At 36.0% G+C, this 13,861-nt stretch overlaps 2 protein-coding genes across 7 annotated transcripts; both read right to left on the reverse strand.

Annotated features, from left to right (window-relative positions):
• Nucleotides 1-351: 351 nt before the first annotated feature.
• LOC130714673 (uncharacterized) lies at nucleotides 352-2,760 on the reverse strand. 3 transcript variants are annotated; one of them, XM_057564595.1, is made up of 3 exons: nucleotides 2,624-2,760; nucleotides 2,289-2,358; nucleotides 352-2,185 (listed from the first exon to the last, which is right to left on the reverse strand). In XM_057564595.1, exon 3 carries the CDS (start codon nucleotides 2,169-2,171, stop codon nucleotides 594-596), a length of 1,578 nt encoding a protein of 525 aa, XP_057420578.1. In that variant the 5' UTR covers nucleotides 2,172-2,185; nucleotides 2,289-2,358; nucleotides 2,624-2,760; the 3' UTR covers nucleotides 352-593. The 3 variants fall into 3 exon arrangements, with proteins under 3 accessions (XP_057420578.1, XP_057420579.1, XP_057420577.1); XM_057564596.1 differs by lacking the exon at nucleotides 2,289-2,358 and having other exon boundaries at nucleotides 2,624-2,759; XM_057564594.1 differs by having other exon boundaries at nucleotides 2,289-2,759.
• A 7,116-nt stretch (nucleotides 2,761-9,876) lies between these two features.
• LOC130711939 (uncharacterized) lies at nucleotides 9,877-13,319 on the reverse strand. 4 transcript variants are annotated; one of them, XM_057561731.1, is made up of 3 exons: nucleotides 13,183-13,319; nucleotides 12,013-12,163; nucleotides 9,877-11,496 (listed from the first exon to the last, which is right to left on the reverse strand). In XM_057561731.1, the coding sequence occupies exons 2-3, from the start codon at nucleotides 12,152-12,154 to the stop codon at nucleotides 10,250-10,252; spliced, it is 1,389 nt and encodes a 462-aa protein (XP_057417714.1). In that variant the 5' UTR covers nucleotides 12,155-12,163; nucleotides 13,183-13,319; the 3' UTR covers nucleotides 9,877-10,249. The 4 variants fall into 4 exon arrangements, with proteins under 4 accessions (XP_057417714.1, XP_057417716.1, XP_057417713.1 ...); XM_057561733.1 differs by having other exon boundaries at nucleotides 9,877-11,349; nucleotides 13,090-13,303; XM_057561730.1 differs by having other exon boundaries at nucleotides 13,090-13,303.
• Between the last annotated feature and the right edge of the window lie 542 nt (nucleotides 13,320-13,861).

The following is a 13,861-nucleotide window of genomic DNA, read 5'->3' on the forward strand; positions in this document are numbered from 1 at the left end:
TTCTTACACTCAACAGGTATTAAAACACGCATAACTGCAGAAAATATTCATAATAACTGGAGTTTAGAAGAGAAAACCATGAGCTTAAACTATGCAGATATTGAACTTATTCTATGAAGGTATTAAAACACACATAACAGCAGAAAATATTCATAATAACTGGAGTTTAGAAGAGAAAACCATGAGCTTAAACTATGCAGATATTGAACTTATTCTATGAACACCAGTAATGACTAATGACATGTAGAATCCAAAAAGAAATTAGAACACAGATGCAAAGTTCAACTCATGAACTACTTGAAAAAAAAAAATCTTAACAACATATAAGAAGTACCTAGCAAGATATGAATCTTGTAAAGAATCAATGGAATAAATGCAGAAATATTTCTATACAGTTTGATAGCATGTTTGAATTGACTTCTCTTTCACCAGAATTAACTCCGACACACGGAAGCTGCTCAAAGAAGTTTTTTTCCGATAATTGACTGCAGAATTAATTGTAGAAGTATTTTCGAACACCTGCTGAATCTTCACTCTGAAGTTGAACTACTGAAGGAGAACACTATGAACTGCAGAACTACTATGGTTGCCTTCTAGTCTACTACCCACCAGGGCCTGCTAGAATCAGCATAACTAGTGCTTTCTTCCTCTGTAGAAGCTGGAAGATTAAGATCAAGGAAGTCCCTTATTTCTGGCACTGGTTTTTGAACTACAGCAAGTGGTTGAAAGTTTCTAATCTCAGACTTACCAGACAAATGAGATCTCTTATGGCCACCTAAGGCTTGTCCAGATTGGAAAACCTTAAGGCAAATTGGACACTCATGACCTTTGTTCTTCTTGGACTCTTTCACTCTTTCTACCTCATTGCTAAGACCAGCACCAAGTTCATGTTCAACATGTTCATTTCCACTGCTCTTCTTGAGCTTGATTTCAGTTTTTGGCTCAGTTTCAATGCTGTTTTCACTGCTCTCATTTTTTGAAGCAAAGCACCCTTTGTTGTTCTTCTTGTGACTAGCTCTGTGGCCACCAAGAGCTTGGTAGGAGTGGAAGATTTTGTTGCAAGTAGTACACTCAAACTTGCCTCTCTTATGAGAGTTCTTGCTGAATTCACATTCCAAAGGCCTTTTCACACGATTCTTCAAGGAATTTGACTCCAATTCAGCATCCAGAAACTTGGTCTTGATTGAACTGTATTTTGATAAAACTGACTCTGTTCCATTGACTCTGTTTTTCCCCTGTTCACCTTCAAAATCAAGCTCAGACTTGCTGTTAGATTTTCCATTCTTGATGAACTCTTTAAGGGAAACTCCACTTCTCTTCATTTTGAACTCATTTTCAGGAGACTCAGTGGACAAAAGCTCTGAACTTTTCCCTTTAGACTTGAAATTTGCAGGAATTGAATTCGCAAACTCCCACTTCTTGTTTCCTTCAATTCTAGTAACTAGATTAGTTCGAACCGAGGATCGAGGAGCTTCGAAGTTAGCAGAGTTGTTGTCAGAGGATTCAGCACGAGAATGAAGACCACTCCAAGGACTCAAATCTTTACTAAGCATCATCAAGCTCATAGCAACCTCTTCTTGCTCATGTTCAACATCAGAAATAGAAGAAGAACCAGGATTGGCAAAGGAAACAGAAGAAGTTGCAGCAGCAGAAGCAGAACCTGTGTACCTTGTTCTTCTCTCTGACCTTCTCTTTCGTTTTGGAGCAGTGATTTCATTGTCAGATTGAGAATCCATGATCAACTTCTGGGTGGTAGTAGCATTAGCAATAGCATTATTACTATTAGTCCATGAATCTTGATCCTCCAAGCTAGTAGAATTTGAAACTACTCTTTGTTTCTCAAAGTGGGATTTCATGTGGCCAAACAAGGCCTTCCAAGATTGGAAACCTTTGCCACACTCCTTGCAGAACTTGTCAGTGATCACCATAATTGAAGTGTCTTCTTCACTTGAATCTGCAAATCTCCAAGTCTTCTTTGGATTCTCCCTGAGACCATAACCAGTGTTGCAATCTCCACCATTGTTCTGAGACAAAACCTTCTTTCCTTTCTCCTCTGTCTTAGAAGACAAGTTGGTGACATGAGACCTCATGTGACCCCCCAAGGATCTACCACAGGGGAAGCTCTTGCTGCAGAACTTGCAAACATGCTTGAATTCTTGTTCTTCTTCCATTGAATTCAAGAAAACTGAAGAGAAATTACAGAACGCAGATCAGAAAACGAATCAGAGAATGTCCAAGAATGCTGAATTCATCAATCTCATCACTCAAGAATGCAAAATTGTGAGTACCCGGGAACAGAGGATCACAGAGGAAGAATGAAAAAGAAGAAAAGTTGTCACGAACCCAGATCGGTTAATCCTGAATTCCACGAGAAAATTGCATCACATCACTTGTTGCAGTGATTTCAGAGAGAAAAAGTGAAAGTTGCAATGAGTTTGAACGAAATTGGAAGCTAAGTGCAAGATCTAAGGCAGAAAAACAGGGGAAAGAAGAGTGGTGAAGAGAATGAGTAGTGAAGCAAAGCAAAGCAAAGTAAAGATATGGTTGGTTACTACTAGCTTCTTTGGTAGTTGAGTTTGGAAGAAGAAAAATATCAAAGCTTGAAGAGTTGTGTTTGTGTTACCTTTGTTGCTAATGATGGCATGAACAAACGCAAGAGAGAATAGAAAATAAGAAGAGAGTTAGAGAGCGTTGATTTCTCTCTTCTCACTCTCTCTCTCTCTCTCTATATCAAGTTGAGTGTATTTGGAGGAGAAATCCATGCATGGAAGCAAAGATAAAAAAGAGGAGGGAGTGGTAAAGTGAGGGAGGAGGATAGCAGCACGTGTACTCAACTGAGGATACTACGCCACTCCTAATCCAATGGCCTCTATTTGTCCAACTGAGCATTCCCTAAAACTCCCTTGAGAACCTACTAAAAGTGACTCCATTCCAAACTATATTCCTTCCTTTGTCTTGCTAGTATAGTAAGGATCTACAATAGTGTAAAGTTGATGTTTGAATACTTAAGTCGAAAGGTTAATATTTCCTTATGATAATTGAAAGTGGTTTGTTTGAATCTTTAAGTCGAAAGGTCGATATTTCTTAACAATAGTGAGTGGTTGTTTGAATTTCTAAATCAAAAGTTTGATACCATTTGGTCTTCAACATTTGAATTTCTAAATCAAAAGTTCGATACCATTTGGTCTTCACCCTTAGCGACACATAGTTGGATTTGTGAGAGCAATTTGATTCACCGAAAAAAGTGTCTACAACAATATTTGATTCAAGTGATGCATGTTTGATTATCTTTAAATAATATCTCGGGTTCGAGTATGAATATAAGACTCACTGGGCGAGCTAGTCTGACCAGTATGTGAACATTGTCACTTATTAGCTCAAATAAGATTGTTTATCGTGAAAAAATGCATGTGATTAGACAAAAATCTAATTAGAGCATTTTCATTTGCATTAAGAGAGGAAGAATAATAAAAGAAATTATAAATGTAATATACAATAAGATGTGATAGAAACTTAATTTCTTTTTTTCGGGTGAATAAAAGAAGAGATCAAGAGAAAATCAGTGTCCATAATTTGTTAAATATTTGAAAATTAGGCCTAATAAGGGAATGTTAATGCTTTCAAGTACCTCTACTCATCAATTTAGATTCTCTCATATGACATAATAATATCAAGTGAAATATTGTGTTTATCTCTACTTCCATAAATATTCAATGAGCTTACAATTTAATACATATGATGAGAAAGATAAACATAAAACTCTATATAACGGTACATGAGATAACTTTCACATGAAAAGATATCATACACTCAACTCAATCTCTCTCACACAAAACACACTTGAAGTTGAAGTGAAAGGTTCCACTATGCAGCCGTTATTCTTTGGACTTTCTACTAGTGAATGGGTTTTATTTGTGGGATTAGAAAAAGATTTTGATGTGGGTCCCCCCTGGCTATCCAGTTGCTTGCTTCATATCCCAATCAAGGCCTGCTTCCATCACAATGTTCATTGATTCTCCCACGCTGATTGAGGAGGCGGCACATTTCAATTTCATGGGCAATTTGGTAAAAATTCATAACTCCCCAAACATTAGGTAGGTCATGTCTTCCATCTTATTCTATTTCCAAGGTTTTATTCTCTTTTAGGTCGGTTATGTTATATTGCTACCTGCTCCTATCCTACCCTTAAATATTAACTCCATTTTTATTTCATTTTCAGCCATAATCCATTTATAGACCATAGTTGAAATATGTGATTCATAACTGAGCAGAGGAGTAGCAAACAATGCAACTAAAAATTGACACATTTATGCGTGTCCAAGAGTGTATCGCCATGATGTTAATTTATTTTAATATCCTTTTGGAATCGTGGATATAAAGTATTGTACATGCCATATTTGTTTCCAAGGGGAACAGTGATACAGCTAAATTCTCTTGGCATGACAGAAATTGTTTAAATTGGTTAGGTGTGGCCTCTAAAAATGCATGTTGGATCGATGCAGAATGAGAACTTGGAGCTGCATCACAATGCCTTCTCGGTGTGCCATTCGGACAGTACTTGATCTTTTTGTGGTTACCCTTGATTAGGAAAAGGATTAGAGTAGTAATTCAAGGCTGTTCAACTTTTTTTTGCCTTTTGTTGTTTAACCTGTTGGAAACAATGTTATTGTGATACACTTGTCTTTCTGTAACTTGTAAGGGGTATTTAGTCAGAGGTTAGATGTTTGCAAATCAATTAGTAAGAAAGTTCGAAATTAGTAAAGAAATTGTAAAACGGGTGCGAATCACAGTGGTGAAAAATAGTTATTTGAATTTTTAAGTTAAAAATTCAATCCTTTTAAGTCGCACTCGTAAAGATATCAATGACCTTCAACACACTTAAGTCGGATTTGCAAAAGCAAATTATAACAAAAAATAATCAGGGAATAACTAATTCCATTGATCGTTATGTCGAATGCAAAAATGTTGAGTGAAGTCCGTATGTGAATTTAGAATTTCAGAAATTTCTCCTATTGATCTAGGTACCAGTTTCTCCCCCCTATAAATAAAAAATTATAAAATTTTGGGTGGGTTCGGCTCCTGTCACCATCACTCAGTGCATTATTATGTTTATATAATCTAATTTAGTACCACATTGTCTAGTTTAATTTTAAGATGAGCTTGTGTTAGCTTAGTATATATGGACACCTACTTACAAACATTCTTTACCCAAAAATTAATATTACTTCCTAGTGTAGCCGTAAATGTAACTTCACAAATCTGAATCATGTTAAATTCTTGTATGATTTTCTCTCTCTTTTTTTCTCTTTCTATATTGTTGCTCCAAATAGACATATGTTTCTGAGACCCTAGACCGTATAAAGAGGTACTTAAAAATTACTCTCAATACAACTCTTACATCGCTTGCAAAAATTGAATGCACAATCATCTAACTAGAAGTGATATGCCCTTAACCATTGGGATTTAATTATCTCACTCTCACATAACAAAAGTCTTTCTTCACCATTTAACAAATTAACCATTAGAGCAAACTAGTCCAATCTTAAATGTGTAATAGTGTGAGTGTGCCCAAACTGTCTGCATTATGCATGTTTCTATGTACATACATGCACACTGTACCTGAGCTAATCATTCCGATAGATTAAACTAATTAAAACTAGGTGCGGAAATGTGATTAACAGCTTAATTGCTTTAACATCTATATAGATTAGACATACATAACTACACATTGAATAAACAATTAGTACAAGCTGTCTAGCGTCGTGATTAGTGAGTGGCTTTGTTATTTTAAGAGAAGGGTGCATTTGATTGGATCTTAGTTCATGCTCATTTTGTGACTATAAATATCCTCACAAAAAGTGCCGTCTCTTTTTCTCTTCAAGCCGGCCACGTTCATTGCAGAAACCGTAACATGAATGTCTTATTAACAGCTTCACTCTAATTACTTCACTTAATCTATGCCCCTTTTTGCCGGCAACTTAGTAAACTTGTTAGCTGTATTTGTCTAATTTTATCACATTTTGTTCTTGCCATTGTTCCGATATCCTTATAAAAAGTGAGACTTCAGTACTCTTCAGTTAATTGTTTAAAATATAAGGATTATATTGTAAATTATAAAAGTTTATTTCAGAAGATAGCATAACACATTAAAGATTAAAAAGTACGCAAAATTCTATTTTAAAATAGAATCGGAGAAATTAAATCACAATAGTGGTTTTTCCCCACCTTTTGTTGTTGTAATGGATGAGAAGTTTCATTCAATATGTAGATGGATTAGAGGCGCCCCCAACATTAGAAAATGATGTTTCAAATAAGAAACACAGATTATATAATTGGACTTTTTATCAATTGTGTCAATTTTCTATTTGGGGAACATGTGCATGCGCATAATGTTTGCGGTGTGCCTAGCAGCTAGTACACCCTTCACTCGAGGTACACTTCACATATTTCGTTAAGTCTTTTTTATATTGATATGAACTGACTCCAATTATTTTTTAGAAAGATGGATTAGAAGTTAAACAAGGTATTAAGTGTATATAAAAAATGTCGTTGAAAGAGCTAGCCCGGCCCCATTAACTTATATTGTTTCCAGCACAAACAAGATTGATTCATGTAAAGATATTTGTGTTAACCAGACCTATGAGAGTTGAGCCCCACATTCGAAATATGATATTCTATGATATTTCAATGTGGGGGGACTCTCCAATTACAATAATTAGCTTTTATGGTATGATTTTCCCACTGTTTCTATTAACTGGTATTTGAGTTTTTCACAATGTCTTTAAGTTGCAAATGAACGACGCAAGTGGTTCCTAACATTGCAGTATCAGTCGCCTTTGATTAGTCAAAGGGCTAGTGCACTGCCAACCTGTGTGGGTGCTGGGCCGGCGAAGTGTGATGAGATATGAGGACTCAATTGTAAAGTTATGGAACTTAAGCTGAAGATTGAAAGTATGAGATTCTAATTTGCGGTTTATTTATGAGATATTGGGTTCTCTAACTATCAGAGCTAACTTTTATATAGTATTGCTATTCCAAGATTCTTACATAAAGATTTGCATTGGAGAAGAAATACACTTCAAGATTCTTACACATTTTGAAGTTACTCAAGAAATTACTGAAGAACATTGTGCTGTGAAATTTGAGTAAATTGATGAAGGCCATAAATCAAAAATTACATCATGATGGTAATGCACATGGAAACTTAAAATTTGAGAGCACAAGTCACTAAGAGTAAAGCTGTATTGAATGGTACTAAAATGAGCTACTATTATTAGTTGGTGTTACTAGGTGCCATTTCAACCATCCAAATCTGATAAAACTCGCCATTCAAATAGAAAAATTCTGGGTCCAGCAAAGGAAAAAAAGAGTAAATGGATGTAAATAAAAATTTAAAGAGAATACAGAGTTGGAGCCCTTAAGTGGTTGAGCTACTCTATATTCACAGTACCATATATAGAACCCACAAAGTAACTGAAGCTTATTAACGGTTGTTTTATTCAAATAGTGCATGTTAGATTCCTCTTAGGTAAAATCCGTGGTTTGAATCTAGTACGTATATGAGAAAACTCCCGCTAGGAGAGCTAGCCTCATAAGAATGTGAATGTTCAGGGCTCGAGAAAATTGTCTCTCTTGAAAGATGCATTTTTTATATTACAAAAAAAGCAGCAGAGGCTTCAGTATAGAGGGAATATTGCTAGCTAACAAAATTTGAGGACAGAATTATCACACATAATACAACATGGAAAAAGATTGGACACTCATTTATGCTTTACTTAAGGTTTATGCTAGCTCAAACATTTGGAATGCTAGCTATCCGTGATCAAGTTCTAGAAACTGTGTCGGTGGCAGATGAGGTATGCATGTGCTTTAGAGCTTAGACAGAGCTTAGCTTTGCTTAGCTCTTCCACACTTTGCTTAGCTCTTCCACAAGCTCTACCTTTTTTAATCATAGATCTAGATTCACTTCCATGTCTAGTCTTAATTTCAAACTAATCTAAAGTTACTTTATAGAAATTAGCTTCATATCACACACTACTGAAGTTTGATAATGTACCAAAGAATAACTCAAATGATTCTCCATGGCCTACATATATAGGTAAATTCAATGCACATAATTGCTATCATGCACTTGATTTTGGACCTTTCTTTACCATTAATTTTTTTGCATTATTAAGATTTACTAGGGGTCTTAATTACCTGCTTCTGCACCCTCTTTGTGTGAACAATTTGACAGAGGTTGTTGCAGATGTAATAGATGTCTTAGCCATTACTTTGCTAATGTTGCTATTTTTCATTGGTTAGTTTAGATGTGGCTGAACTATCAGTGATTAAAGTTCTAAAATGATTAGAGAGTAGAGCTTTCTTTTTCGTTGGTGGGTGATTACTGATTACTGATTAGATAGTAGCAGATACTAGTTAGTTATGAGCATGACTAGCTTTAATCAAATCACAAGCTAGTATTTTCTGGCAGTTGGAACCTTATAGCTCAACTTCCTTTCAGAAAAGTTCAGTTAAAAAAATGAGTGATTACCCTCACAAAGATAAATTAAAGAAAAAAAATAGTAGATGATAGCTGATGAATAGAGAGGTAGTGGGAAAAGGTGCATACGTTGCTTCATACAAGTAATAATGGTGCATGTGGTAGGAGGAAGTTCTCACCAGAAATGCTTTGGGGATACTCAAAAAGAATTGTTAATTTTTCATGTAAAAAAAGGGAATTTCATTTGAGAGGTAATAATTTTGTGACAATGTGGGACCAGTCATATACCTAAGCTTTGTATGAAAAGTGTGGTTTGGTATAGAAAATCACCACCATGGGGTTTCTACCTTTGTATTTTTGTGCAATTGGTTTAACTACTAAGTGCTAACAAAGAAACATGTCCTGTGCCCAGTTATGTAGGCCTAATCAAGGTCCTTTATGCATAACAATCAAATCTTGTCATTACTCAATATATGAAGACATAAGGGGCTAGCTGTTCCCCTACAAGTCATAGTTAATATCAACACAAAAAGGAAATTGACATCCATGACAACATAGTTAATACCAACATTTATGAAAATAATAAAAATCCAACCCAATTATAGGCTGACTCTTTGAATCCAAACTTACCTTAGGTAGTGTATTATCCTCACCTTCTCTCAAGTGTTTACAAGATAATGCATTATCACTAAAATTCCTCCTAGAGAGGCAAATAATTATATATTTTATTTTTTTTGAAACTAGGGTATCCACCGTCAACAATAGCAACTTCGCGTCGTGGGTGCTCACACTAAGTCATAAAACAATTAGACAGGAAATGTGTTTCACTCCCATGAGCAATGATCAAACCCCCAACCTCATGGTTAAGGGATGAGGTGCGCAACCACCACACTACACGTCATGCTTGATTTATGGTTGATAAGTGTTCTAATATACAATGAGGAAATTTCACACGCATGCAAAAATGAATAGGTCTTTCCACATGTTGTAGCTTAATGATGGGTTATTAGCTGGGATTAGGTAATCACAAAACAATAATGAAAATGGCAACCCTTGAGAACATGAAGATCGACCATCAATTCATTTTATAATCAAAACCCACACAATACCAATAAGTGACCTACCAAATAATATGAATGGTGAAACAAGCAGAAAGAGTTGAGTAGTCTCCATAAGTGTCTTCAAAATCATTTATGAAGAAAGGGAAAGAAAGAGGTCTGGTAGCAGAGTGAGGAATCTGAATATCTGAAAGGCTATTTCAACTCAACTAATTGTCTCCATTTCAATTAGCTAAACTCTGTATTTAAGAAATCATGGCTCCCGACATAAATATAGAAGTTAGAATAAAAGGAGAAATTCACACAAACTCCATTTAAAATGAATGACAGGAAATATTGCAGTAATTTTGTGTATTATTTAACAATGCAAAATTACATCATGAAACCCAAATGGGATATATTGACATCCATGATGGTTTTTTTTACAAGCTACTTTCTCCCTGAGACAGATCCTACTCCAAAATGGAAACTATGGTAAAGTTAAAGAATATGAATTTTGCAGTCACGGATGAATAAAAGGCACCAAACTGAAAAACCAAATCAGTTTCAAAACTCCTCAATATTATGCCAACGTGCAAAATAAAAGTAGATCATTCATTTGGCTTAACCAAATAAAAGCATAGGATGAAGAATCCAGTTCTCATTTTTTGCCTTCTTCCATCGCCAAAAACAACTTTGACCATGCTGCATGTAGACTAAGAACTCACTGTTACTTCCAGTGTAAAACAGAGACAGAATCCCAGACTTCTGCATCAAAAGGGTCCAAAACATATCCTTGGCTATAACCATTGTGTTCCCCATTATAATTACCAAACCAATGATCACCATTCTCCGTCTTCTGTGAGGCAACTCCTGCATCACATGAGGTGCATGAATCATCATGAACATCTTCATCAAACCTTTCTCGCCAAACAGTTTGATCCCGGGGTTGGACAGGAGAAGATAAACCAATGAAGTGAGTCATCGCAGAAGGATATCTTGAATCATCATCAATGTTCCTCTCGGTAAAATATACATTCTTTTTAACAGCACAAGTTTCATCTGAGGCATACTCATCATTACCTTGCAGATAGTTTTCATGGCAATTAGATTTAGCAAGACAAGCATCATCTTGAGATTCTGGGGACTCAGTAACACAGTCTTCATCATCATTTCCAGTTTCAATTCCATTGCCATCACCACTACCTTGCCATTCATCATCATCACTGTCGATGGCCAATAGGCTGTTTCTGTTCTGCTCTCCCCGCCTTCTAAGCATGAACACATTAAAATAGTAACTAACCATCTCCCTTTTGGTTTTCAAAGGGAAAGCAATGGGAAAGTAGTCCCAGAAAGTCTTGTCCAGTGTTACTGGACTATTGAAGATAACCTTAAGAAATAGTTGTTCTTCCTCTGCACTCCATTTGTCTGCCACTTGTTCTCCCATGTCAGCGAGCCCCAAGTCAGCGAATATCTTTTTCCCAATGCTTTTAACAAGTTCCTCTCTTGCTTCCACTATATGTTGTCTGACACATCTCACAGATCCCCTGTCTCCACAGCTACAATCATCAGTTCTTCCCTTTCCAACTTCTTCATTATCATAGATAGAAAGTTTCATCTGAGGCATAGGGATTATACAGGTTCCCATAAGTCTCTCTTCATCTTTATTATCCCCAGCAGCATCAGGATTTGGTCGGCTAGTCGCACTGGAATCCCATGCTGGAATATCAGCTTGATGATCGGGTCCTACTGGTACAGGTGTTGTTGGAGGGTGTTTGAAGAGCATGGAATAGCTGTTCTCATAACGAACTAATGTCCTAGTTGGACGCTCTGGATTGAAATATTCAAGATCAAAAGGGAGATTTATAGGTGATTCTGATTGTACATCTTCACTAGTGTCACTGGAGGCCCAAGAAGAAACAGAAAAGCCTCCAGGAAAGCTTGTTTCAAATTGCACAGCTCCTTTAGGATATTCAACTGCTCAACAGAAATACTATAAGCTACCTTTCACTACTATTATGTCAACTTTCACCCTCTACAGATTATGAAGTTGAGTAGGTTGAATGCAATTTTGAAATAAACGTTGTCATAAGAAAAATGGAATAGTTCAAGTTACCCATCTCATAGTAAGTAGAATTAGATGTCGGAAGAAACCACTCAAAAGACTTCTTATTTTCAGACATGCTTTTCATGCTCAAGCAATAATGGATGAATGGTCCCAGAATTTAGCAGACAAATGTTTGTAAAGATAAACATTGAAGTGCAAGTTAACAATCTAAACCTAACACATTAAATTAAGAAATCATAACAAAATAAATAAGGGATGAAATAGGACAACACATCTTTCTTGTCATGATTGGTTGACTTTGAAAACAGTTGATTCTATTGTCAGGTCAAAAAACATATTCTTGTATATTCAAATAGCACAGTTGATTATGAACTTGTTTTTCTTTTCTTTTGGATTTTTTGTTGGGGGGAGGTTAAAATTCCCACCTGATGTTCTAGGTACGCAACCATCCTCAGGAAAAACAGATTCTTCAAAGGACATGAACTGATTCTTGTGTCCCTCTTGTTTTGGATGTTTGAAGGACACTTCAAGTATTTCCTCAGTATCAAAAGGACGCTTCTGCACCATGATTCCTTGCTGCAAAAAATAATAAGCTTGTCTCACACTTCAAGTATCAAAATCATGTTCAGTAATAATGCAACAAAATAGCCACTAAGATGGTTATAACTTTAAAACAACTAGGAGAGGAAATTATTCAGCAAGAGGGATGGAACATGTTACAACATTATCTCAGCAAAACACTTGCAACGAAAGGAAAAGAAATCTGATATCACATTAAATGGGTAGGTCTCTCCCAACAAATCTTTCTCCATACACACTGTCCAAGGATCGAACTCTTGACTAGATGCTTAATGAGTCTAGCTATCTACCGGCGGTGATAGATATTATTGTTAGGCCTAGTCCTACATAATGTCTAATCCTATTATAGAGTCACTGTGACTAACAGTATACTTCAGATGGTGGTGGGCCGGGTCTAATCACTTAGGTCAGCCTTTAAAGCAGCTATTGTTATGCAAGGATAATTTGGTAAATTCAGACCAAAGAAGGATTTCATTGAGACATTTCATTTCAATACGAGAATATGGTTCATTGAATAGTTGACAAAAAGCAGGGTATAATGCTCTGGGAATGAGTTGACAATAGTTGACTAAAGACTAATTGATAACATGAACTGTTGAATCACATACTCAAATTGCAAGTGCTGCAGCCTAATTAGTATCACTTCATGAAAATTCAACTTTCCCCCAAATCAAGAAAAAGCCCCAATTTCAGCAAACCCTAACGAGAACCAAAAGAGGAAAAAAAAAACATCACGTCTTATCAAATCGTGAAAACATAAACAATACCCAGAACGTTAATCAAGCAAAAACGCAAACGAATTTCTCAGATTCAGTGAAGACAAGACAGGTAAAAAATTGTTTGGAACCCTAACCCTAAAACCGATTTCAAGCACCGAAATGAGAAAATTGAGGATCGATCGATAGAGGAAATCGGGGACTAACCGAATCTGGAATCAATTGCGGAGTTGGAGCAAATCTGGGTGGCGAATCAAGGATGAAAAGAAACGAAGAAGAAAAGTATAAATTTAGGGTTACCTTTTTTTCGTTTCGATTTGGCGAGTAGTTGGTCCGAGAAAGGGATGAACTAAACAAGCGACACGTGTCTTTTGCAAATTACGAGAAATACCCCTGCACTGTTTCTGCGACGCCAGAGATAAATGTTCTAAAGGGGTTTGTATATATTGAGCGGGGAACCGGTTCACGGGGGCGGTGCTTAACGCAAAAATAATATGACACGTGGCACTTGATGAGTGGGTGTTGTGCTTATTTTCTGATTTTTTATTTTTTATTTTTACTGATTGGCCTTTTTTATAGGGGTAGTAAGTGATAATTCCCATTATTTATTCCCCCTCATATTCCTTTGTAATTTCTATCAATATTTTAAAAATTCGATAGATTATTAAACCGATGAAAACATTAGTTCACAGTTTGATTTTTTGATTCTTTTTTAACAAATAGTTTGATATTTAGGATCATTAGATTTGGCACCCCAATCATTAGAAATGTCACCCCACTTACGGAAACTCAGTTTCCGAAATATTTCGGAAATAAGGTTTCCGAAGCACTTTTTTACTCAAAAGTGTGGTTTTTTACTCAAAAGTGTGGTGCTAGATGTATTTTGAACTAAAAATCACGAATTAATTTCGGAATCTAAGATTCCGAAATAATTCGGAACTTGAAAATCCGAAAATTAGGGGTGTGAAATCTAATGGTT

Source organism: Lotus japonicus, chromosome 4 (assembly GCF_012489685.1).
Source record: "Lotus japonicus ecotype B-129 chromosome 4, LjGifu_v1.2".
Lineage (NCBI taxonomy): Eukaryota > Viridiplantae > Streptophyta > Magnoliopsida > Fabales > Fabaceae > Lotus > Lotus japonicus.